Source organism: Megalops cyprinoides, chromosome 23 (genome assembly GCF_013368585.1).
Source record: "Megalops cyprinoides isolate fMegCyp1 chromosome 23, fMegCyp1.pri, whole genome shotgun sequence".
Classification (NCBI taxonomy): domain Eukaryota; kingdom Metazoa; phylum Chordata; class Actinopteri; order Elopiformes; family Megalopidae; genus Megalops; species Megalops cyprinoides.
This window is the reverse complement of record NC_050605.1, coordinates 14,056,472-14,080,772: the sequence shown is the minus strand read 5'-3', so window position 1 is coordinate 14,080,772 and position 24,301 is coordinate 14,056,472. Positions and strand designations below refer to the sequence as shown.

Genomic DNA, 24,301 nt, shown 5'->3' with positions numbered 1-24,301 from the left:
TAAATTTGAATGAAGGGCCACTTCGTCAGGTAAAGGCCAAACTGTCTGTGAACTGGGTGATAACTGTCCCGGCTTACCAGCTGCATAATTTCCCAGAATTCAAGCATAGAAATGTATGTGTTCACAAAATTTAGTATAAGATTTTTATAGTAATTTACATACAACAACAATACTAATAATACTACTACTCCTACTACTAATTCTGCTACTAGTACTATTATTACTACCACTACTACCACTACTACTGCTATTATTATTATGAATAACAATAATAATAATAATAATAATAATAATAATAATAACAATTTGGTATTTTTATTCTTTTTTGCTCTTTGGAGTATCATCAACAGTGTACCCCTCCCGAAAACAGAGCCACCTGAGAAATTCTCCTAAGACAAACACTGAAATCCCATTAACAGTACAGCGCTCGCCCAGCCCCCCACCCGCCACACCTCCTGAAGGCCAGCCGCGGTGGAGCAGCACCTCTGCGGAGAGGAACGCATGAGCTCCCGACACCAATCTAGCAGGTGTAGGCATGCGGCGCAGCCAAGCGGAGCCAAAACAAGTCAGGGGGAAAGTAAACACCGAACAGCTGCACACAAATTAACTCTGTTTTTTTTATTTCTTTTTTTTATTGTCGGTGTCGGAGCCTACGTCGGTGGGCGCTTGCGGTTTAAGGCTCGCCGTGGCTTCGGATTCGTTTGGCTCTCATTGCGGTGGAGCACGACACTTTTAATTAAAGTTTGTCCTGAGGAGAGAATTAAAGAAAAAACACAAGCCGCGCCCGTTCTCTCGGACGATTCCACCTCCGCTCTCTTGACGGATTCCCTACTCCAAATCAATCACAGAACGCCATGCACACCAAGCTCTGTCAAACCACATAACTGGTCATTTCAAATATAACAGCATCACCTTTGTGCATTTTGCATTCAGTCATTTCGACTGAAGAGGCTGGAGATCACTTTAAACGTTTTTTTTTTTTTTGTAATATCTAAAACAATGTCACATGAAGTTCACAAAGGTAGAGCAACCACATTGGATGCAATCAAGCAAAAACTGGATGATTGATATTTAAACTGGCATGCTTGTTAATCGCACAAAACAATCCAGCACAGGTTTGGAATGATAATCAAATAAAGGAAAGTTCTCTGCCTCTTCCATGTTGGTGCCAGCACTGACTCATTCAGTGGGGCCCACATGGAAGCAAGGCCAAGGTAATGTGAGCGCAGTGTGACAAGGAGTGCGTTCAGCTGAGATTTCAGTCCTTACCCATCACCCCTCGGATGACCTCTAAACTCAAACCGGGAAAAAGGAGAGGCCTTCGATCATAAAACACCCCATGGAGACCCGCACAAAATAGCCAAAGTCAGCACCGTGCCCAGTCAAAGTCATTAGAATTCCATTAGTCTAGATTTTACTCTTCTCCTCACAACAGGAGTGGAAGAAGTAAACAGACGAGAAAGATCTTTGGAGATTTTGTGGCGACAGTGTGGCTGTCCATTGGGAATACTAGAATGAGGTGTGGGCCTCAGATGTAATTGACTTGCTCGGATCATGTGATAATTGTGTACTCCTGGCGACAAGTGTCCGTGTCTGGTCACGGGTCCTAATTAGACATCAGCCAGATGGCAGGGCTGAGTGACAAGGGAGAAGGCTGATGGACCGTTTTATGAACTGCGTTCCGCTAATGACTTTCTGCTTTTACTCATTAGGAAATTGAATATTTAGGCAGCCTTTAAACAAACAAATGTGTAATTATGTGCTGCCGCTGCTATGTCTCTCTGGATAAGTACAGCTTCCCCTACACAAAGGACTGGTGAGAGCTGATTTGTGGTGTGTGTGTGTGTGTGTGTGTGTGTGTGTGTGTATGTGTGTGCGTGCGTGCGTGCGTGCGTGTATGTGTGTGTGTGTGTGTGTGTGTGCGTGCGTGCGTGCGTATGTGTGTGTGTGTGTGTGTGCGTGCGTGCATGTGTGTGTGTGTGTGTTTGGCTGCATATGTAATTCTTCTTTTTCCAATTAAAAAGAAATGCAAATTAGGCAATGCATTTGCATAAAATGGTAATATCACCTGTTTCATGGTTGGGAAGAATGCCTCCAAGGCACAGGGTGGAACACATTAATAACCTTTCACCCATCCATATAAATCAGCCCCCAAAGATATGACCTAATCGCAACATATGCACCATACAAAAGCATAGGAGGAGCAGGGAAATGAATCCTCAGGCTTATTCTGCCACAATTAAAGGCCTTATTTCAATACACGTCCAATGCTCAACAAGAATCTTTATGGTTTTCAAGAATAAGTCCTCCCAAACTACACACACACAATCCTCTCTTTTTAGCCACAAAGTGTGTCGTACAAAAGTAACTGCATTAACTGCAAAACTCTTGATCACTTAAAACCCTGTGCTCTGAAATAATTCATTGTGAGAACAAGGCGATTTAAAATGGAAGGTTTGGCTAGTGCTCTGAGCTACTGGATACGTGAGAGTGGGAAAGTGAATGGGACCCTCATAGTTCCACCCATATGTGACGTCCAGACGTGTGGAAACATAATTGCAGCTCCACTATCAAACCAAGCCATAATTAGTTCATAATTAGTCAGAGCATCAATTTTAGTCTGCGTTATTTGTCTATGCGTTTGCACCTCATTCTCCTAGCCACACCTCTCCTTCATGGTCATAGTACAATAAGAGAAGGAGTGGAGTCAGGAGGCAGGATCTAATGCTGTACTTTAGTGACACCCAACCCAACACAGAGGTATGGGAACATGTTTTAGTCAAAAAGACAGAAGCCATGTTTGGAGACACAGACCCTTCATGAGGTGGCAATTACGCACAGACCATTTTATAATGGTTTCCATGGCAGCTGGACTGTCACTGCGACACATACCTGGCAGTGAATGACAATAAACACCGTCAGATAGATAGGCTGGGCCTCAATGCCAAGAGAGATTTCAGATCAGAGGGGCTAAGGGCTAAAAAGTATATTCTTAGATTCTTTTTTTATGGAAATGCTCTAAATGAAATACATGGAAGAACAGAGATGCAGTCCATTAAACAGGTGAAATTCCCTCACTGCCAAAAAATGGCTTTAATGTTTGTCCAACTCGCTTTGTAAAAATCTACAAATTGTTTTGTGCATTTGTGAGAGATGTGATATGCCAGCTGTTCACTCTCACCTTCGAACCAATGGGGGGGGAAAGGCTTTTTTTTTTTGCTGGCATCATTTGATGATGCGGAATTTTTTCTTATGAAATATTTACTGTCCCATTCTCCCAGATAGAGGTACCTGCTCTGCATTCAGGCCACTGTGTTGACCTGTTGTTCTCGGTCCACACTGGTACCAAATAAAAGACGCAAACAGTGATTCGAAACTGCTTTTTTAATCTTTGTTCTGGGACAGGACTCAAAATGACTCCAGATGACTCCGTGCGGGTCAGATGTTTCATTTGTTTATGCTTAAGTGCCTTATTTCTGCTCCTTACTGTTCAAATCAATTCGTTCTGAGTGGCGCGGATTATGACATAATCGGCATCGAGGAGGACAAACAATCTGTGGCCTCTGCATCGATTTCCTCATTTGGGCCTTGTTGCCGATGCGGGGCGATGTAATTAAGCTCCCCGGCCGCTCTTAAAACAGCCACACTCATCCGTCGGCCCTACCGCCTGAAATGAGATGCGGAGAGCGCCGGCCGCGAAACAATTTCAAAGTTCAGCAGAGACGAGAACCCTCATTACACCCGCGCGGTAATGAGCACGATGAAACACAGACGGGGCACCCTCTGTGTCACCCCCCCTTTCTCTCCGTTACAAATGTAATTATCGGAATTAATTGCTATTGATGATTGAGGACCAGGATACCGTGTAAGCCTTTGTTTTTTTTTGTTTTTTTTTTTCCATCACGTCGTGGCCTCTTCCTTTCAGCGAGAGAATGGATGTTGACACAAACACAAAGCTGGTTTCTGTTTTGTTTTTTTTACTTTTCTCTTCTTTGCTGCAGGACCAGAGAGGCCACCCAGCTCCGTGAGGCCCTTTGGCCTTCTACAGAGCAACAAACGGGACTCATCAAATGAGAACCGACAGAGAGGATGTGGCCACGAACCGCTCCGTCAGATAAAGTGGCATATTGATCCACTTACAGTAACACTGTCCTTAGCTTGCTTTGTTGTCAGATTTCAGCCAGTGGAAGCTTTTCAAAAGCTTTGGGAAATTGATAATGCGCTTCCACTTGAATTACACAGCATCTTCTGTTTTGCTCAAACAGCAAGATAATTTCTGTTTAAGATGAAAATTTCTAGACAAAGCACTCTGGGCTTCACTCTACTTACTTCTACTGATCAAATGATAGACAGAGGAGACAAGGGTAGAAATGGCGCACGGCATTACTTTTGACTTGCAGCTTTGTTGATTCTTTCACCCCCAAAACAGACATCAGAACATGTCAGTGTTGACAGAAGCACATATGGGTTAAAAGCTTGAGACCAAAACGGATTACATGAAAGGAATGTGGGACTTTTACAGAAATCCAGAGTGGGTACAATGTATTTTACCCAAAATCCTCCTCCGCGTCATTAGTTAAAATGCTGTTTAGCTTGGATAAACCATTCATAAAGATGTGATACAGCAGATGATCAGGCACCCAGATTTTTTTCTTTTGATTCAATTTGGACAACCCACTCTCTCACTCACTATAAGGGAGTAATGGAAAGCCTATTTTAATGCCATCATTAAAAATACTCAAAAACTAAGCCATGGGGTGTTAAGCACTAAAAAGAATTGAGACACTTTAGATGGAGTGGGAATTTGCAGTGTTTCCTGTGTAACAGACATTCATATTTAATGCACCTAACTAATTTGTCACATGCAAGCACACAATTTTACCACCCAAACGTTTTTTTCAACCTATCAGCAAAGCTCACACTATGAATAGTTCACATCATACAGAGGTTACATTGCATTATTTATTTGTTTGGCAGATGTTCTCATCCAGGGTGACTATGTAGCTTACATTTGACACATTATCCATTTATATTGTACAGCTGGTTATTTTATTAAAATAATTTGGGTTAAGTGAGGTTAGAATGTCAGTGCCCAAAATGGGAATCCAACCTGCAGTGTACAGTGTAACAAGCCCAGCTCCCTTATCAAGTTAGTATGGTGGTGAAAACACACAATCCACACAATGGATGCATTTAAAAGAATGTATTGATGCAAGGTACTGTACAGCAACCCAAGGCCATGCATAGGCAGGAAGAAAACTCTGACTCCAGAAATGACTCTATCTCCTCCACACACACACACACACACACACACACACACACACACACACGGAGCACGGCGGTTAATACTGCATTCTCCCGTGACATTTGTGACAACACAGCCTCTGGGTGGATATTAACGCAGTGTTGTTGCCACTGCACACCCAGACACCGCCGTTGGCAGACATATGTTGCCACATCAAAATTTTCCTGCGCGCTTTAAAACCTGCTGGGTCCCAACTGCCAATCAGGTCAGGGAGACATGCCCTGGGTTGCGTGGACAAGCTGACATTCAGTAGACAGTCAGGAAGACATTGAGTTTAGCAGGAAAACAGCCGCCAGAGAGGCAACGGGGTAGCCACCTTCCTGCAGGAACATTGACTCACTGCCCCACCCCTTTATCAATCCCTGCGGCTATTTTCTTTTTTTTTTTTTTTGGTGGCTCCAGAAAGCGTATGTGCCAGGGGAAGGTAAGGATGCAGCGCGCAATTCAAGGGCACTGCTGCTTCTTTGTGTTCAGAAATAGAACAAGTGCAATTGTAAGTGTAAATGTTGCATGCATTTACATATAGTATAACAAAAAGCATTTGATGTGGCCCGGGCCTCTCACTGGCAGCAATGGATGAGGTGACCACAAAAGGCAGGGCGACGCAAAAATTCTTTGCATTGTCGAACACGCTGCAGACATTGCAAGTCAAACACCATTAACCTTCCGACTATCCACCTGGGTTCCACCTACATGAACACTTACAGTGCACCTCCCATACGCCTGCAATGCAGATTTACTGCCCAAGAGCCGCCTGCCTGTTAATGCCTGCTATCAGAGATAACCTGCCAAACCGAAAAAAGACATGCATACACACATACACACAGATACAGATACACACTCACAGACACACACGCGCGCACACACACACACACACACGTACACATAGATAGTCACATGCACACACACACACGTGCGAACACACAAATACAGTCATGCACACACGCCCACAGATGATGACCAGAGGTTCTGCTGATTCTGCTGTTTGGCTCGTTGCGTGACTGCTCTCTGCAGATGTTGACGGCGGTAGAAAAATATGCTCATCCAAGCTCCTCTTGTTGTGCCACTAAAAACTCCGTCTCGAGCTGATAATAAAATCAATTCAAACCATCACCCAGCACCACTCCAAGCAGACGAATAGTATGTGCAATACAAGAGTTTCATAAAAGGGGGGAATGCAATATGCGGCGTTTCTGAAGAGCCTCGTTGATTTATTCCTGTGGCTCCAGGTACTTTCTCCATGGAATATTAAATCCAGTTTTATTTCTGCAACATGTCTCGGACAGGGAAAGTCTGTGTATTTCCCGGCGAGCGTCCAGCAAAAACCGTGGAGGATTTTGCTAATGCTAACAGCGGAGCATCATAATGGACAGAATAAACTCTCATTAGAGGAGTATTGGATGTGTTAAGCTAAATGATGCGAAACTCATTGGAATACCCCCAGGACACGCTATACCCAGTATTAGTGGTCTTAAGTGCGTTGATTTATTCTTTCCACTTTATGGAGCGCAAAGTTAGTCTGATTCCCTCTCCCTGGATCACCATGCATCTGCTTTGTTTGTGACAGAAAGTGCTGCTTCGGTGTCACGTTGTCACAATTTGATGCTTTCCCCAGGAAAAAAAAAAAAAAAAAAATCACTGTACAGTATCTCGCGGCCTGCTGCTGCTGACAGAGGAATCCATCAGCAGTGGAGCGTTGTGTGTGTGCGTTTCCCGAGCAGATAAAACGCGGGGGAGGCACAGCAGAGAGCGGCGCGGGGAACGGCGGCACCGTAATTATTATCATTACGTCAAGTCGCCGTGTCGGAACAATAACAGTCACTTCAGATAAAAGCGAGGGACGTCCCCCACTTCTCCGTCTCCGCTCTCCTTCCTTCCCACAAATGCACTGAGAATATGGCGTGTTCTGTGTCCTCTCTTCCTATAAAGACACTGAGAATATGGCGTGTTCTGTGTCCTCTCTTCCTATAAAGACACTGAGAATATGGCATGCTCTGTGTCCTCTCTTCCTATAAAGACACTGAGAATATGGCATGCTCTCTGTCCTCTCTTCCTATAAAGACACTGAGAATATGGCGTGTTCTGTGTCCTCTCTTCCTATAAAGACACTGAGAGTATGGCATGCTCTGTGTCCTCTCTTCCTATAAAGACGCTGAGAATATGGCATGCTCTCTGTCCTCTCTTCCTATAAAGACACTGAGAATATGGCATGCTTTGTGTCCTCTCTTCCTTTAAAGACACTGAGAATATGGCATGCTCTGTGTCCTCTCTTCCTATAAAGACACTGAGAATATGGCATGCTCTGTGTCCTCTCTTCCTATAAAGACACTGAGAATATGGCATGCTCTGTGTCCCTCCTTCCTATAAAGACACTGAGAATATGACATGGTCTGTGCTCTCTCTTCTTATAAATACTGTACAATGAGAATATGGTGCTCTCTTTGTCCTTTCTTTCTTTTAAGACACTGAGAATACGTAATGGTCTGTGTCATGCTTTCTCCCTGAGAATATGCCTGTCTCTGCCTCCTACTGTCCCATAAACACAATAAGCCCACAGCCCACATAAATATTTTACTTGACTCACAACTGTGTCTGAAAACTGTTCTCAGATGTTATGGAACAGCCCTGAAGGTGGTTTCAAAACTACTATAGCTTCTCTCACAGCTGAGATTCTCAGAATGTTAAAAAAAGTGTATTTGTTGTGTTTCAATTAACATAGCGAGCTAACTATCTGAATTTACCATCAACTGACATCATGGCATGTTGGCTAATAATTTGGTATTACAATGAGTGAATTTACCAAACAGCACCAACTACCTGGCTAATGTCTAAACCCAACCAAATAGAACAGTGCTAACAGTGTCCAGTACTAACAATTAAAACCTTTTTGCTGTCTAGAACAGGTATTCTGCTGCGATTATTTTTTGTCAGATCTTTCCTGTTTCCTGTTGGAGCATTGTGGTTACCTGAATGTAGTGTTCTAGAACAGAGATTGTGATAAGCTAACAGCAGCTGTTTGACATCAACCCGATCATCTTAACATCTTAACCTTGTTATGCCAGCATTCTGAAATATGCCGTTTTTGAATTTGCTGTGGACTGGACCCAAGGATGCTAGTGTCTCCATTTCCAGCTCTAGCCTAATAAATTGTCTGAATCCTGTCTCCTGGAGGATGTTCAGAGTGTTTTTCCACAACACTTATTTTTTTAAAATTATCCAAACTATTTTATACAACAGTAAACCTCAGTTCGTGTGCAGTTGTTTTCTTTGGTAAAATCTTGTGCAGTCGTCCTTCGACTTCTAGTACTAACCACATTAATATTTAACTGTACCTGGATACTTTCCAACGAGGAACACAAGGATTATGGAGCTGTTTTTTTCAGATTCAAAGACTCTCCTGAACAAGTGTCTGGTATTACATTGCATGCCATCAGGGATTATTTACAGACAGACAGCACTTGAGGATTTGGTCATCCTTTGGGGGGAGCATTCATGTTGACTACTGTATCCCAGTCTGTAGTACAATAAACACAGACACTCTCAGTCATGGGGCTACTCAATTCCTGTTTGAACAATTGGATTCATACTGACAGAATCTGAATAACATTTGTTCAGTGGTAGAGCAACACCAAAGGTTCGCTGTCATCCCACGAAAAACAAGACTCTTTACTTTGCAATTTATATTCTGTCCCGACCAACAAATGTTCCACCGCTGGAGTTCCAGAAAACCAAAACACCACAGAGCTCATATTCTCCATAGAGATGAGAAGTCTGTGATTGCACTGTCTGCATGGTGTGTTCAGTCTTTATCATGATTTGAGGTCAACGATGAGAGTCATCTCTCCTTTTGTTGTGTACCAGCGAATCCCAGCACTCTTTTACTCTACAACAATTCAGCTAAATGACTTTACAAAAATGAGCAAATGACCTTGGAGTGACCCTCAGGTTTGGTCTGATTCAATAATAAACTGTCCTCTCTTATAAGACATTTTTATGAAGGCCCCCTCTCTCTTTCTCTCTCTCCCTAGCCAGGTGTTAGGTAATGCAGCCACTTTGTGTCAGGCTGCTTCCTATCTGATCAAATCTGTGGTACAAACAGATAAAACTGATTGCCCCCTTTACACTATCTGTCCAACTTTCTTCACGAACCACCAGAGTTAACAAAAGTGGCTCAGTGACTCAGCTTAACCTGCCTTTCAGAGTTTTTCCTGTGTGTGGTCTGGATTTGTGCCCTCGCAGCAGACTGTACAACACTCGGCAACGCGAGTCTTCCCTCTGTCAGCTCACTGTACGCCTCGTTCACTCAGTTGAAAGCGCACGGACACCGAGATGGGAAAGAATTTCAATGTGCTTGTTTCACATATTCATAGACCTCCCCTTGAGACAATATCATTCCTCTCTACTTGTTTCGGTGAACTTGTGCAGCGATGAAGCAACGCGGTGCAATGAATTCAGACACTGGAAACTTTCCAAATGTCGTCTGCCTTCGCAACCAGGGCTAATCCGGTGGGGATGCGCATTGATTTTTGTTTGTGCCATTCACGCAAGAACAGCCGCGAGATTCAAATTATAATGTAAAGCTTTTTCTCGTGCCGGCTCTGCACTGTATGCGCTGTTTGTAACTGCGGAGCGGTAAAGGCCGCAGACTTTTTGCGACTCTGCAGCGGCGTTACCTGTGCACTTCTTGGGGCTGCCCGGGCGCTTGGCGTGCGATCCCAGCTTGCAGGCGAAGTTCTCCTCCCAGAACTCGGCGAACCACACGTTCCTCCTGTTGTTGGACAGGGATCGGCTGCGGAAGTATCTGTCGAAAGCTGCGAGGGGAGAGAAAGCGGGCAGGGGGGAAATGGCGGGGGGGGGAGACAAAGCAGACACACGGATCTCATCCTCCACTCCAACAACAGGACCCACGGCCCCCACAGCAAGAGAAACTCATCGTATGAACCCCTTCCCCCCACCATGCCCCCCCCCCCCCCTTTAGACATTAATCTGTTCATTTCCCTTGAAAGCGCAATTATCCATACTGTTCGATCCTATACATGTCCTCTGAGAAAAGATTCTCCCACGCATCCACACTCTTGTGTTCACACGTGGCGTGCAACGCAAGGGCGTGGGAGGGGGACAAACAGGCCGTAGAACACTGGCGCCCAGGGCACAAAGCTCTGACTCACGCTGCCCCTTCTACAACACCTCCTGCTTACTGCTGCCGCCGGCAGTCCAGAGCAAAACCGGTGACCCTGCTTTGTGACCAGTCTCCTCCAACACTGATGCCTTCACCTCCCTTCAGCGAGCTGGGTGGGGGTGCAGGTATCGCGGATGTGCGCTGCCTGACCTGCTCTGTCTCTGTGAATACCAATAAGATCTGCGGTAACGAATTCCTCACCGGGCCAACACACACAGAATAATTGGATGAGGCTCTTTGGTATGTGTAAGCAAGCCTCCCTCTCAACTCCTCTTCCCATCAGTTCACCAACCCAGACTCGAATCTGAGACAGGCGCTGGGGAGCACTGGGACAGGATTTTTCCCTCTGTTGGCCCCTCACCCCCACCCCCAAGCCCTCATACCGTCCACGGAGGCCCGTTTGGGCAGGATGGTGACGGCGCCCTCAGCCACCCTCTCCTGCTGGATCACTGGGGCGATCTTGGAGCCCCAGCTGTCTGAGCCCACCCACAGGAAGTGACCCGTCTGATTGTTCCGCTTGGCAGCATCCAGGATCCGCCTGCAGGACAGAAGCATGACATCACCTCCTTCTGTGTAGGAGAGCGACAGGCAACCACCACTCCACTCACAGTCCGAGAGGGTCACAGAGCTGCCTCTGTGCTCACAGCTGGAGACGCACAACTACTACTGCACTCACAGTTAGGGAAACACATAGCTAATACTGCACTCACAGTCAAAGGCACCACAACAGTTACTGCACTTGAAATAAAACAGAGCATCTTGCTCGCATTTTACACATGGGTGTGTAAAAATCCTGCTCACCTCTTCCAGGACTTGCACTTTGAGTATATTTTATTCTTGCTGCATGCATAAATCACTTAAAATATTGGGAAAACTGATCAATTCTATGTCAACAAAGCATCCTGCCACGTTGCTACAGTTTTCAGCTGAATCTCTTCACTCTTTGCTAAGATCATTTTAAACTCTCACTATAATTCTGTAATTTTTTTCTTTGCATTTATTTTTAATGGCATAAAAAAGATGAATAAATGTATGTAATAAAATATTGCACTCACTATCATCAAATCATTTCTTTCTGTTAAATATGTAATGGATGATAATGAATAATAATTAATCAATTACATTTGCAATTCTTCTGAGAAGGTTCATCATGATGTCATGTGCTACTGCTTCAGCTAAGGGTAACGCAATGGAAATAGCACTATAATGGCGTCTGGCAGCCCTGGCTCCAGCTTATGCTAGCTTGGTTTCGGCTCTTCAGTGGAAAAGGGACATTATGTAATAAGCTCTGGGGAGCTGAGTGAGTCTATCAGGACCTCTGAGTTTGCCGTACAATGGGGAGAAACGAGCGCATGTCTCCAGGCCCAGGAAATTTAACCTCGGAGCGAAACGCTGTTTCTTTCTCTTTTTTCCACACTCTTCCTTTCAACACTAATTAACTTTTTTCACTCTCCCAGCACAAATTTATAGAATTATTTTTATTTTCCATCTCAATACGCGCAGTGTTTGAGAACCGGGTACTCGCATAATTGAATGCTGGCAAATAAAAGCCCTTCTAAATTAGGCGATGATAAATTAGGCGAACACCTGAATAACACGCAATGAGACAAAAGATATAAGACGCCCAGCAGATGTGCCAGGGCTAATCGAAGCGCTGTTATCTGGATCCAGGCTGCGTAGCTGCAGATTCACTGATAGGGAATTAAAGGCCGCTCTTGACACAGTGGCCCGGGGAAGCAGCGAAGCGGCGCCTCTGTTTGAGGAACACGCACCTGATGTCGTCTTCATTTGCAAACATGATGACGGCGCGGGCGTTGGACGTCTCCAGCAGACGCAGGATTATCTTGTCAAATTCCCCCGGCTTCGGCTCCCTGGGGATCTTCAGGGACTGCGCGATGCAGACCCCACCTGCAGAGAGGAGGGGGGAGGGTGGAAAATGTGAGAAACTCTCCCAATTTTTAAGGCCTCTGAGGAGGAGAGCAGGAACTGAATGTTGTGCAGAAGAAAATGATTCTGACTAAAACATTATGTGACAGTGTAAGCCTTACTAAGGTATTTGGAAACATCATCTGGCCCTCTAACACATCTCTCACCACTGCACTATTGGTGATCATGATGATGATGATGATGGTGATGATGATGATGATGACAATGATAATGATTACGATGATGATGATTATTATTATTATTACTATTATTAGTTATAGTAGTAGTATTTGTGTGGTTGACCGACATCTATATCCAGAATAAATTACATGTTAACTATAAATTCCTGGACAAACATGTTACCCATAGATATTTACTAAAGCAGCGTTTCCCAAACCTCTCCTGGAGGACCCCTTGTTTTAGATCTCTCTGTGCTCCAACACAGCTGATTCAAATGATCAACTTGTTATGAACTCCTGAAGCTGCTTAATAACAAACTGATCATTTGAATCAGCTGTGTTGGAGCAGGGAGAGATCTAAACCATGCAGGACAAGGGGTCCGCCAGGAGAGGTTTGGGAAATGCTGTACTAAAGCAATTCAGGATGAGGAACTTGGTCAAGATCACAATGCTTCTGTCCCACTTGGGAATTGAATCCACAGTCTGATACAAAGTACCTTTGCTCTTTGTTCGCCAATGGGACAGTCAAATTCTGGCATAACAGGAGAATTAAAACCAACAAGATTTGATAAGCTGAACGGGGCGATCGTACATATTTAATGCCAGCCCTAATAGCCCTCCATCATTCTCAAAGCTCTCTATTATATTATTAACTTTCTGTTCTGACATAACTGATGATCTTCGTCTTGAATCCAATCTCTCCTTGTCACAGTCCATTTAATGAACATCTGCACAGTCCTCCGCTCTCTCCACTGCTGCACTTTATCAGGAGTGTAATCTTTAAACACCACTGTCCCAAAGCCAACTTGTAATTATCTCAAATTAATATCCTTTCAAGGATAATCGCCAATCTTCTCAACTGCTCCACATTGTTTTCTTTTATGTTTTTCCTGACAGTAATTCTTCATTATTATTATTACTGTTATGGCTGCAATTATATTACATGCTACACTGTAATTTGGATTTCTTTAAGTTCTGTCATCAATAAATATTTAGCAGCTGGTGTCTACACTGCATGTTCCAAAGTAAAGACAAAAAATAATGATACGATTACTCACGGTCACGCAAAACTTGTTCAACAAGCACTGAATGGGATCCAGTGATGTTTCAGGCCTTTTCTGTAGCTGGATGTATAAGATATAAACTCTGCTCTGTAGCATCACATAAATGAAATCTGATGAATGATCAGTGATGGCATAATACTTATCTCAAGACATGACTACTCATCAGTGATAACTACCATCTTGCCCTACCTTCTTCTTAAGCATATAAGACAATTAAAAAACATTTAAAAGAATATTCATGGGTTCAGTTGTGTTCAAAGCAAAGGCATTTTTTTCAAAGCTTCTGTAATAGCAACACATCTGTTTGAAATTTTATGTCATTTTAAACAGACCCCTGTCATACATTTATGCCTGCAGTAAAATCCAAAAAAACACAGACTGGCTGGCCAGAAAAGTGCAGTGCGTTTCAGGCAGGCTGGCTCCGCTGCGGAGGCATGCCGTTTCCCAGCCCTGCTCCCGGGGACACTGTGTGCACGCTGCTGTTCGCTCCAGCTGAGCTCTCACTTAATTAGGTTTGACTGGGCTGTTAATTGAATAATGATCTTTATTTGACATCCCTGCATCCACGTACTTTGTGAAATAAATACGCTGATGGAGGCAGGTTTGTGCTGATATGAAAACGAAACTGTTGATTCAACATATTTTTGTTAATATCTGCCCTTTAAACAAATCCAGGGCAGCTGTCTCAATTAAGGTTAATTAGTTGTTCAATTAATTGTCTTATGCCCCATTGAACAACTAATTACTCTTAATCAATAAAGTTGAATGGCTGTCTGTTTTCCTAATTTAAGGGGATCAAATGAATAGAAAAAGTAACAGAAAACCATTTTGTTGTATCATTCTGAAAAAGCATTTCTCTCATTCACTCACATTCACTCATTTCTGTAATACTGAACTGCAATAAGATAGGTAATGTCACATCCTGATAATTATTCATGAGTATGAGTATCTGTTGTTAGTGATGGGTAGCTAGAATCTAGTTCAATAGAAGGACAGGACAAACACACTTTCAAGAAGCTATATCTGTAACAAAGAAGTAACAACAGATAATGCTCTTGCTGACTGATGGCAAATCAATATCAGTATTCAATCATCAGCTTTGAGGCTGATCAAACCTAATTAATTCAGAGCTCAGATGAAAGCAATACCAGTACACATGGTATGTGCCAGGACCAGGGTTAGGAACATTGCACACACTGGATTGACAGCAGACAGCATTGTGAGCATAGCGCCACCTGGTGGAAGAATGAATACCATATTCTTTACCTGTCCATCCCGACTGAGCCATCCATTAATGAAACAGTAACCATGGAAACCACAGACCAGCAGGCTAGTCGCAAGAGATTGGTAAACCAGGAACCTCATATGAATTATTATTATTATTATTATTAGTAGTAGTAGTAGTAGTAGTAGTGGTGGTGGTGCTGGTGTGATACCCAGAATTCTCTGCTACACTAACTACATTCTAACATCAAGGACAGTTATTTAAAATGTGCCACACAAGCAATCAATAATGATATTTTCACAAGGCACTCCACAGAATTTTCTATAGAGAATCAGAAAGCCAGCAACTGACAGTTCAAAACAATACTGCAAAACCAGTGGGAATGGGAACAAGCAGTAGAACAGAGACAAATGAAGTCTTAAGTATTCTTATCTCCGCTCTGTAGCATTTCTCACCTAGTATTGATGTAGCTCATATGCACCACACATCCTAGTGACCCAACAATCTCCAGATCAACTGAATGGGTTCTCAAATCCCCTAGACACCCTCCAAAAGCCATCACCATTCTTAAAACACATTGGCATTCACAGCTCAGCTCCATAAGTAAAATGTGATTACAGCGATCTACAGCGGGTTGCAAGCTCCTCTCTGTATTTCCTACAGCGTGTACAGATGTGGCTGGAGCACATATCATTTGATGAGCATGTTTAATTACAAATTGAATTAAGTGCTATTAACTCTCAGATTCTGCATGGTGCCGTACACCATAATTAAATGATTCAGTCTCACTCAGCTGAGCGGGCTGGAGTGCTCTTACCTTGATTAGTCCGTTAAATTCTTTATTATCCAATTATCAGCCTTTTATGAAATATAAATTATCGAATGTAACCTATTGCGACTATTTGAAAAAAAAAAAACATATGATAAGGGGGCAGTGTGACGGCATTGGAGTTTAATTTATATCTAATGGCACAGAATGAAATTTATGCAAGTAAATCCATTCTGCTTTAAACAGCAAGAGGTTCCTGTTGTATAATTAAGTTTTTTTTTTTTTTCTCAATTCCATTTCCCATTCCACAATTTAAATATTAATGTGAGCTGGGAAGTGCTAACAGCAGCCCCCCAGTCTTTGGAGTATTGTGACTTCAGGGTCAGAACATGTGATGCAGGTGTGTTGGGGGAACGGAAAATTATGATTATTATTAATAGTAGTAGCGGTGGTAGTATCATTTATCACTTACTACGTGTTTTATTTATTGGCCGAGATATGCTGAGAAAATTACAACTTAAATAACCTGTTTATATGGATTGAAATAATTTATAAATATTACTCCTAATATGTATTACTTACATCTTTGATACAGAGAGTAAGTAAATGCCATTATTAAATTATACAAATGATAAATATGCATTACAACTTCTTAGTGTATTTAATTGTGATTATAAATTATAAATGTTATAAATGTTAAAGAATGTCTGAACATGTGAAAAATACATTTAAGAATTGAAAAAAAAATGATTTCATGCTGCTAATTTCACAGTTTATTGCCTATTTATTACCCATTCGGTATTTGTTTTCCTAATTGCTTTTTTAAATAAGTCATCTTTAATTAATATAATTATCTAAATGAATGCCTAGGAAATAAATTATTTAATAGGTCTTTTCTAGCATAATTCACTGACCCTTGAAACACAAATCTCAAACAACTATAGTAAATTGGACTAGTACTAGTTTACTACTATAGTAAAATGTACAGGTATTTTTTAAAAACAAGAAAGAGAAAACACATGCTAATTTTTTTATCTTAGCTATTATGTGCCTGTTGTTCTCCTTATCTTTTTCTGTAGGCGTATGCCTAACAATAGCGATAATGAAGATGAAATTATGCCTTATTTCACTCTGCTCCATCTGAGGCAAAGAGAGAACAGGGTTTCTTACACCGGGGTGAGGTAGGTTGTGTGGGAGTGTTAAGCTCCCTGAGAGTGACACCGCTTGGAAACATCTCACCTGCTGGGATGAAAAATTTCGAACAAACCCTGCCCGGGCACCGCATGGGTTTTTACGGTCATTAAAAACGTTTGGAGAGGAGCTTCAGAAAGGAAGGAGGCAGCACAGCAGACACCGTGGAGGTGATAGTGGAGCAACAGGGTGGCAGTGATGCTGTTAATAAATGTTTCACAATAAACAGGGCTTTCTGGAGCATTGAGCCGTTGTTTCCCCGAATTAGGTGCACCTCCACACTCCACATGAGTCTATATCTCGACACGTACCACCTGACAGGCATGTTATTCCTCTTTCTTCATACTCTAACACATCCGCCAACACGCAAACGCTCGCCCACCGACTCACGATCTCTTTGTACACGAGGCACCCGCCAACGTAAAACATGCCATAGATCCAACTCAAAGGCCTAATGCTAGACTACATCTCTAATCCCCATTTTGTAGGCCTTCTCTCTCATCATGACAATCAACTTGAAGTGCTGTTTAAAAAGGCCACACAAGTCACCCAGCCACCAGTAGGTGACCTACAGATCTTCCATTGGCAGTTAATTCAACTAAATAAGGTCAAACACGAGGCATGTCAGAGGCTTAGAGCTACTGCAGCTCTGAACACCAATCACAGTAATTCACAGTAAATCATTCCTCTATAGGCCTCAGTGCAAGCCTAGACAGCGAGAAACCAGTAGTGTAAGTGGACCCAGATGTAAACTCAGATAATTCAGACAGATCCTGTGACCAGCCACCTCACCATTCCTTCATTTTTTTTTCTTTTTCTATTTCTTTTTCTTTCCAGTGGACTCAAAATACTCTACATGGAAATGCAGAATGTAAATGGCAGCCAAATTAATACTAGTTCCGACAGTTATTATGCACTCTACAGAGGAACATTCTGTTTGCTGTGTTTGGCCGAAAAAAAGACCGGGGACACTAATAGACATTATCATCAGTTACTCTATTCACAGCAAATCATTCCTCTATAGGCCTCAGTGCAAGCCTAGACAGAGAGCAACCAGTAGTGTAAGTGGATGCAGGTGTAGGGGCAGATAATTTAGATAGAAACAGCAAAAAAGCTGAATATATTGTGTATGAAAATGCAGAGTGTAAGTGGTGGAAAAATTAATGTCAGAATTCTGACAGTTATTGCGTAAAGAACATTCCGCATGCTCCTTTTTGGCAGCGTGACAACGAAGAATGACCAGGAGCCCTATAAAACGCATTATCACATTTTTCTCCATTCCATTAATCTGTTCCTCCTGCTGTTTATGTAGAGTGGTGTAAGTGTTACCGTCTGATTAAACAGACCAGACACCTCATTTTTTTCATTATTTTCTCCATATACTTTTAACACAACCGCCAACACACAAACTTAACACCCTACACAGAATCATATTGCATATCCAGCATGCAAACATGAACCCATGGATGCACAAACATATGCACTGCAAATGAAACATTCTTTAAATTCAACACCAAACCAAATTCGCTTCCAAAACCGAATCGCAGATCCATCAACACGCAGACAAAAATATATCCACCAACACACACAGGAAAAACATATTCACAGCAAATACACTGCTCACCCACGATACACTCTACATGCAAACACGCTTTGCAGCATCTAAATCACATCCACCCTGCACACACAAATGCATGAACAACATTAATGCAAACCTATTAATGTAGAGGTCACACATAAGCTTTATTGCATTGCACTGTGCATCTCCCAGAGCAACGCATCGCATCAGTTCAGAATATATTCCCCCCTGTAGCACCGTTATGGCAGATGTGTTTAACATTTTTATGTTAGAATGGAATTATTATTGTTTTCCTCTACTTGCAACCACGACAAATAAGAATAGAACTTCAAAATGTAATAATGAAATTGCAGCATGGAATAATTTGCAACGTGAAAATTGAATTACAGATTTATTACTTTTAATAATTATTTTTCTGATGTCGGAAATGGATTTGTTAATATTAAGAATGTAGTTGTTGACATAAAAAAATTAAACTAAGGACAAGTAAGGACACAACTCCAGCTTGTTACAATTTTATGACTGTCATAAAAAATCCAGACACAACCTGTAAAAACTGAACTGATGATCAAAAATTCAATTTCCACTAGTAATGTATGCTCATTAGAAGATGAATGACTGAAATGAATGAAACTCCTAAGTTACTATCTGGCCCTTTTGAAAATGCTTCTAATGTGGGAACAATACCAGTTATTGTGTTGAAAACTAATGGTCTTATTTATTTCTTGACATCAGGAATTATAATTTTCATTATCAAGAGCATAATTGTTGATATCAAGAACTTCAGTTGTATTTGAAAGAATATAATTGCTGATACCTAAAAATGATTTATTGACGTTACTTAACTGTAACAAATAATAATCAAATTGTTATGTGAAAATTAAATTCTTAATATCATAGATTGTCATTTTAACAGAGATTTGCATTAAACATATTTACCACATGTAACTGAATTGCAGCTAGTTATTCAGGAGGAACAGAGTTAAAATGACTGGCCTAACACTGTATGCTCAATACAGTCTGAATCACATCATGCACAGAAAAATGCATCAGACATATTACATAATGAGTCACAGTGAGTTTCAGAGCCTCTTGAACAGTATAGCAGGACAGAAAAGCTCCCATCCTCCTCACAAACATCATTAGTGCTGCAGTAAATATTCAACTTGATTTTAAAAAAAAAAAGATAAAAGTTCACTGACATGCTAAAGCTGAAGATGAGCCTCGGGTTTACCAGCCCTTGCCTTTGAAGTTGTGTGGCGCTGAGCTTGTGTCTAACACAGAGGGACTGCCTCACCGTCTTCTCGCCTGGGAACCACTGCTCACGTTTCATCGCCACAGAGAAAAAAAGGCCCCAGTCAGGGAGAGCTGGGGCCTCCCATCGCGGATATCTTTTTGAGCCTGGGCTCCATTTAATATTACATTTCTGTCAAAATCACCCCCGGAATTCTAGCTGACTTCAGCAGTTTGTGTGAGAGCACCAGGCAGGAAGATCGGAAGTGCTGCCGGACAGAAATTTTAGGCACGGGATTCCAGACAGAGATAGTGTGTCTCGGATGTTTGACCTCTGTTCCCATCAGGAGACGTCATCAATAGTTTGTGATCAATCCCTTTGGACTGCCATCATTCTTACAGAAACTGAATAGGGGTATCGGATGAGAGGGCGATACAGGGAAAGAAAATCTTAAATCAGGTCACAGCGACGGGCACTGAAGGTCAGACAGTATTTTCAGTCTGAGGAAGGGACAGAGAGAGGGAGAGACAGAGAGAGAAAAAGAAAATGAAAGGATGATTTTTACTCATTTTCTACAGTTTCAGACCTTTGGCCGAGTGATGGATTTGTCTGGAAATGAGCCTGAGGGTTTTTTTTTTTATAACGTGAAGCTCTCATGAATTCGTCTCGCCTCCCTGAGCATTGCGCAAGCTAGTGTGCGATAAAAATCGCTCACAGATGTAGTGCCTGTAAAATGTAAGCTCCACCCCAACACAGCTGATCTGGGGTCAGCAATGAACAGGCGACCTGAGTGCCCAGCAAACAAATAATATTCTCACAGCCCTGCAACAACACTGAACACACTGTGATAACATGCTGTAACATTGCAAAACCATTGTACATTTGTTCCACACTGAACAGACCTACGGAAATAATCCTAGTAGCCCAGAGCAGTGTTACCATGGCACTCCACAGTCAATGAAATGTGGGTTTGAATTTGTTGGTGGGACAACATCATTGTACATATTTGCCATTGCTGTTGTAAAGATCCAGCTGCACAATGCATTTCTTATTAAATGTGAAAGTCAGTACTTCTTAATGTTAACATTATGTTCTTTTAAAACGAAATTCATTATTTACATTCTGTCAGTACACATTGCCGTGCAAAGTCTGAGCACACTAAGGGGTATTTTATATTTAAACAAGCCACACCTCACTTTGTCCTTAACTGTGAGTAAATGAAGCACCCATTACTGTTTTTGATTTCTTGTACTGCATGTTTTATTCATTTCAACAGAGCAGCACACTCACAATGTTATGTAAGAAAGAACAAAAACAAAATGTAACACTGTTCTCTTTGTAAGGACAAAGCAATAAGTTTAAAGTTGGCCCTTTGTCAGAGGTGTTTTCATTAACACCACTTGTCCTGGTTTGAACATGATTACCTCAGCCATACAATGTGCAGTTTAAAGAGCGAACATCTTAGAATATTGTTTAAAGAGCCTGCGGCAGGAAAGCTTTTAGTGGTGATACTCAGCATATCAGCAGGGGCTTGCTGCTCGACCCAAACACGCTCAGCTTTCACATCCCAGTACGAAACAGGATCCATAAGTGAGACAGCACTCTGCCTACCACGTTACATACACCCATGACAGGGTCTGCCTCAAGGGACACACTGAAAAAAGCCACAGCCCACTATATGACATTATCACACCATAATCATCCCTTTCAACCAAATTCGGAAACAATGGGATATAATTTATCTCCATTAAACTTCCCCATAGACAATGCAGGTAGGTGTAGAGACCATTTCCATATGAGAATGGTCCGTGCGTAGCATACATAGATGCCACTGGAAAATGCTTTTGTGTTGCTAATACAATCAAGCTGACTACCACAAACCACACTCAAGCTTATGAATGCATGACTGAGACTGGAAGTGAGGCTGAGGCTGAGGGTAAGACTGAGACTGAGGGTTAGACTGAGGCTGAGGGTAAGACTGAGACTAAGGGTTAGCAAATCAACACAGATCTCCGCACCGCAGGACAAATTGTAGATGATAACAACTTGTTTGGATGCCCGAATCAAGCTATTTACTGTAACTTTATTCTGGGCTGTATCCTGGAGCACATTATTATAAAAAGAATGGATGTGCAGTCAGAAAAATAAGCAGCAGCCATGAGGAGTACTGGCTGGCCGGGGGGGGGGGGGGGGGGTTTAAAGGATTCAGGGTTCAACCCCAGGTGAGAAAGTTCTCTCGTGCATCTAAATCTTCAGTTAGGATAAGTAAGCCCAGATCTCTAATTGTGATCCAGAACATTTAAAGCACAAAACTTTCCAGCTTTCAAAACATGGAGGTGCTATTTTTGTGTCATTTAACAGAGGTTTATTCTGGGATGTCACTTCCTGTGTCCTCTACTAGCCTGCATCCCCGGTGTCAGTACATGATCACGTAACAGCTTTGCCATGTGTTCCTACGGCAATGCAGAGTCAGATCTCAGAGTAGCACTAGGACCAGGTGGTCAAAACACACTGCAATTCCTCCACACTGCCAATGAGTGGCCATTCGGCTACCCAGCTAAGCTCAATAGATAACACATGAAGGGCTATCACATTATTGCATTGTATAGGATTCATTTATAAAAACTTACCCTGAAACACCCAATGTCTGAATTTTACATTTCATAATAGCAGGTACAGCTATGTCTGTGGCCATGTAAGGATGCATAAAGAGCTTCTGTGGAATCAAACAGTGCCCTTTTGTACAGTAAATGCCGCTTTTGACACAGCGTTATGCTCATGGTTACAGCGTCTGCCACTAGTCTGTCCTCGTCCTGCTTCATCCACCGAAATGTGAGGTGTTGGTATTCTCTCCAGCTTTCTTATCTCTCTCTCTTTCTCTCTGATCAGTTTCCGAGCAGCTGGCTGCCGCCCCAGCCTCACCCATGAGACGCTGCAGTCTGCGCTGGCCGCAATAGAGACTCTCTCACTGCTCTGTCAGAGTCTCACTTTTAACCTGTAATGGAGACCGTAATTCATATCTCAGCCCAGCGATGGAGATCTCCTCTCTCAGCCCCGACTGCCTCTCTCGCCACAGTATTCCATGAATTCCAGTACCGTTTAAAAAGGCCACACAAGTCACCCAGCCACCAGTAGGTGACCTACGGATCTTCCACTGGCAGTTAATTCAACTAAATAAGGTCAAACGTCAAGGCATGTCAGAGGTTTAGAGTTACTGCAGCTCTGAATGCCAATCACAGTAATTCACAGTAAATCATTCCTCTATAGGCCTCAGTGAAAACCTAGGCAGTCAGGAACCAGTAGTTTAAGTGGACCAAAGTGTAAACTCAGGTAATTCAGAGAGATCCAGCAACCAGCCGTCTCACCATTCCATTTCTTTCATTGTTTAATCTTTTTCTTTTTATTTCCAATGGACTCAAAATACTCTACATGGAAATGCAGAATGTAAATGGCAGCCAAATTAATACTAGTTCCAACAGTTATTATGCACTCTACAGAGGAACATTCTGTTTGCTGTGTTTGGCTTGAAAGAAAGACCAGGGACACTAACAGACATTATCACCAGTTTCTTTATTAGTCCATTAGTCTGTTTTTTTCCTGCTGTTTATGAGGTTTGGTGAAAGCATCACTGTAGACCGTATTACACGCCCCCTGCCCCCCCCCCAACACCCCCCACCACACACAGTTCCACCACAGACTTGCCCTGTCAGATACTAATGAAATCTCACACTGCCTCATCAAGCTGATTAAAACTGTCAGAAGAGAAAAGCACACGCTTCTGGGAGCTTGGTTATAGTATCAGGACTTCAGTGTACTGCCTCACTGTTTCCCAACACTTGCAGCCACTCTGGAGAAACTTGGATTAACCTGGGCTAATGTAATTCTGCCAGCCTGGTCTGCAGTATCTGCACATACACAGGATTTAGATTTGATTTCTGGAGGTATGTAGATCATTGCTGTACTGCTGCTCCACAGAAACTTCAATTAACCTATACTACCGTCATTCTGCCTCATGCAAGGCGACACGCTAGCCAGTGCTTGCAAATGGCACTTCATGAATACTTGCTTCATGAACATTGTTGTTCCCTAGAATATGGAAACAACCCATCCATCAGCATAAGGCAGCAGTCAAGCGGAGGTATCAGCTATTGTCAGAAGCTAATGTTCCATGAAACCATTATTAGTATATTACTGTATGGACCTGTATGGAATAGAGACGCATAGGCTGCAAATCATCATATGACCTCTTCCCTTCCCCAGCCATGATTAGGACAAAATATTATAACTGTTCTGTGTGTCTACCTCGAGTTTTCCATTACAGAACAGGCTGAGTGGGGACGGCTTTCGAATGAACAAACTTTATTAGCACATTGTTGCGGCACCATGCACGACTAACGCTATTTCCACTGAGAACAAAAAAAAAAAACAAAACAAATATATGGCAGTGGAGATGTCTCATTTCAGCCATTCAATTCCTGTTTCCACATTACAATATCCACCCCAACTCAAGTCCATTAATACACAAGATGGATTTTCTCATAATTTGTCATCCAACTGAATCTTTCCAGCGACCCAGAATGGATACATGCATGGGCAACACTGCTGAGGAAACCTACAGCCCGCTTGCAATCGTACTTTATTTGTAGTGGG

At 42.5% G+C, this 24,301-nt stretch overlaps 1 protein-coding gene across 3 annotated transcripts in view; it reads right to left on the bottom strand.

Annotated features, from left to right (window-relative positions):
• LOC118770064 (metabotropic glutamate receptor 8) overlaps positions 1–24,301 on the bottom strand; it is a 145,407-nt gene that overhangs the window by 36,576 nt on the left and 84,530 nt on the right. For 2 of the 3 annotated variants that reach the window (XM_036517467.1, XM_036517466.1), the window contains exons 3-5: positions 12,257–12,392; positions 10,868–11,022; positions 9,979–10,116 (exon numbers count right to left, since the gene is read on the bottom strand). In XM_036517467.1, the coding sequence (XP_036373360.1) occupies positions 9,979–10,116; positions 10,868–11,022; positions 12,257–12,392 (429 nt within the window). Of the gene's footprint in view, positions 1–9,978; positions 10,117–10,867; positions 11,040–12,256; positions 12,393–24,301 lie in introns of those variants that run through there. The other variant, XM_036517468.1, reaches the window with a different exon arrangement.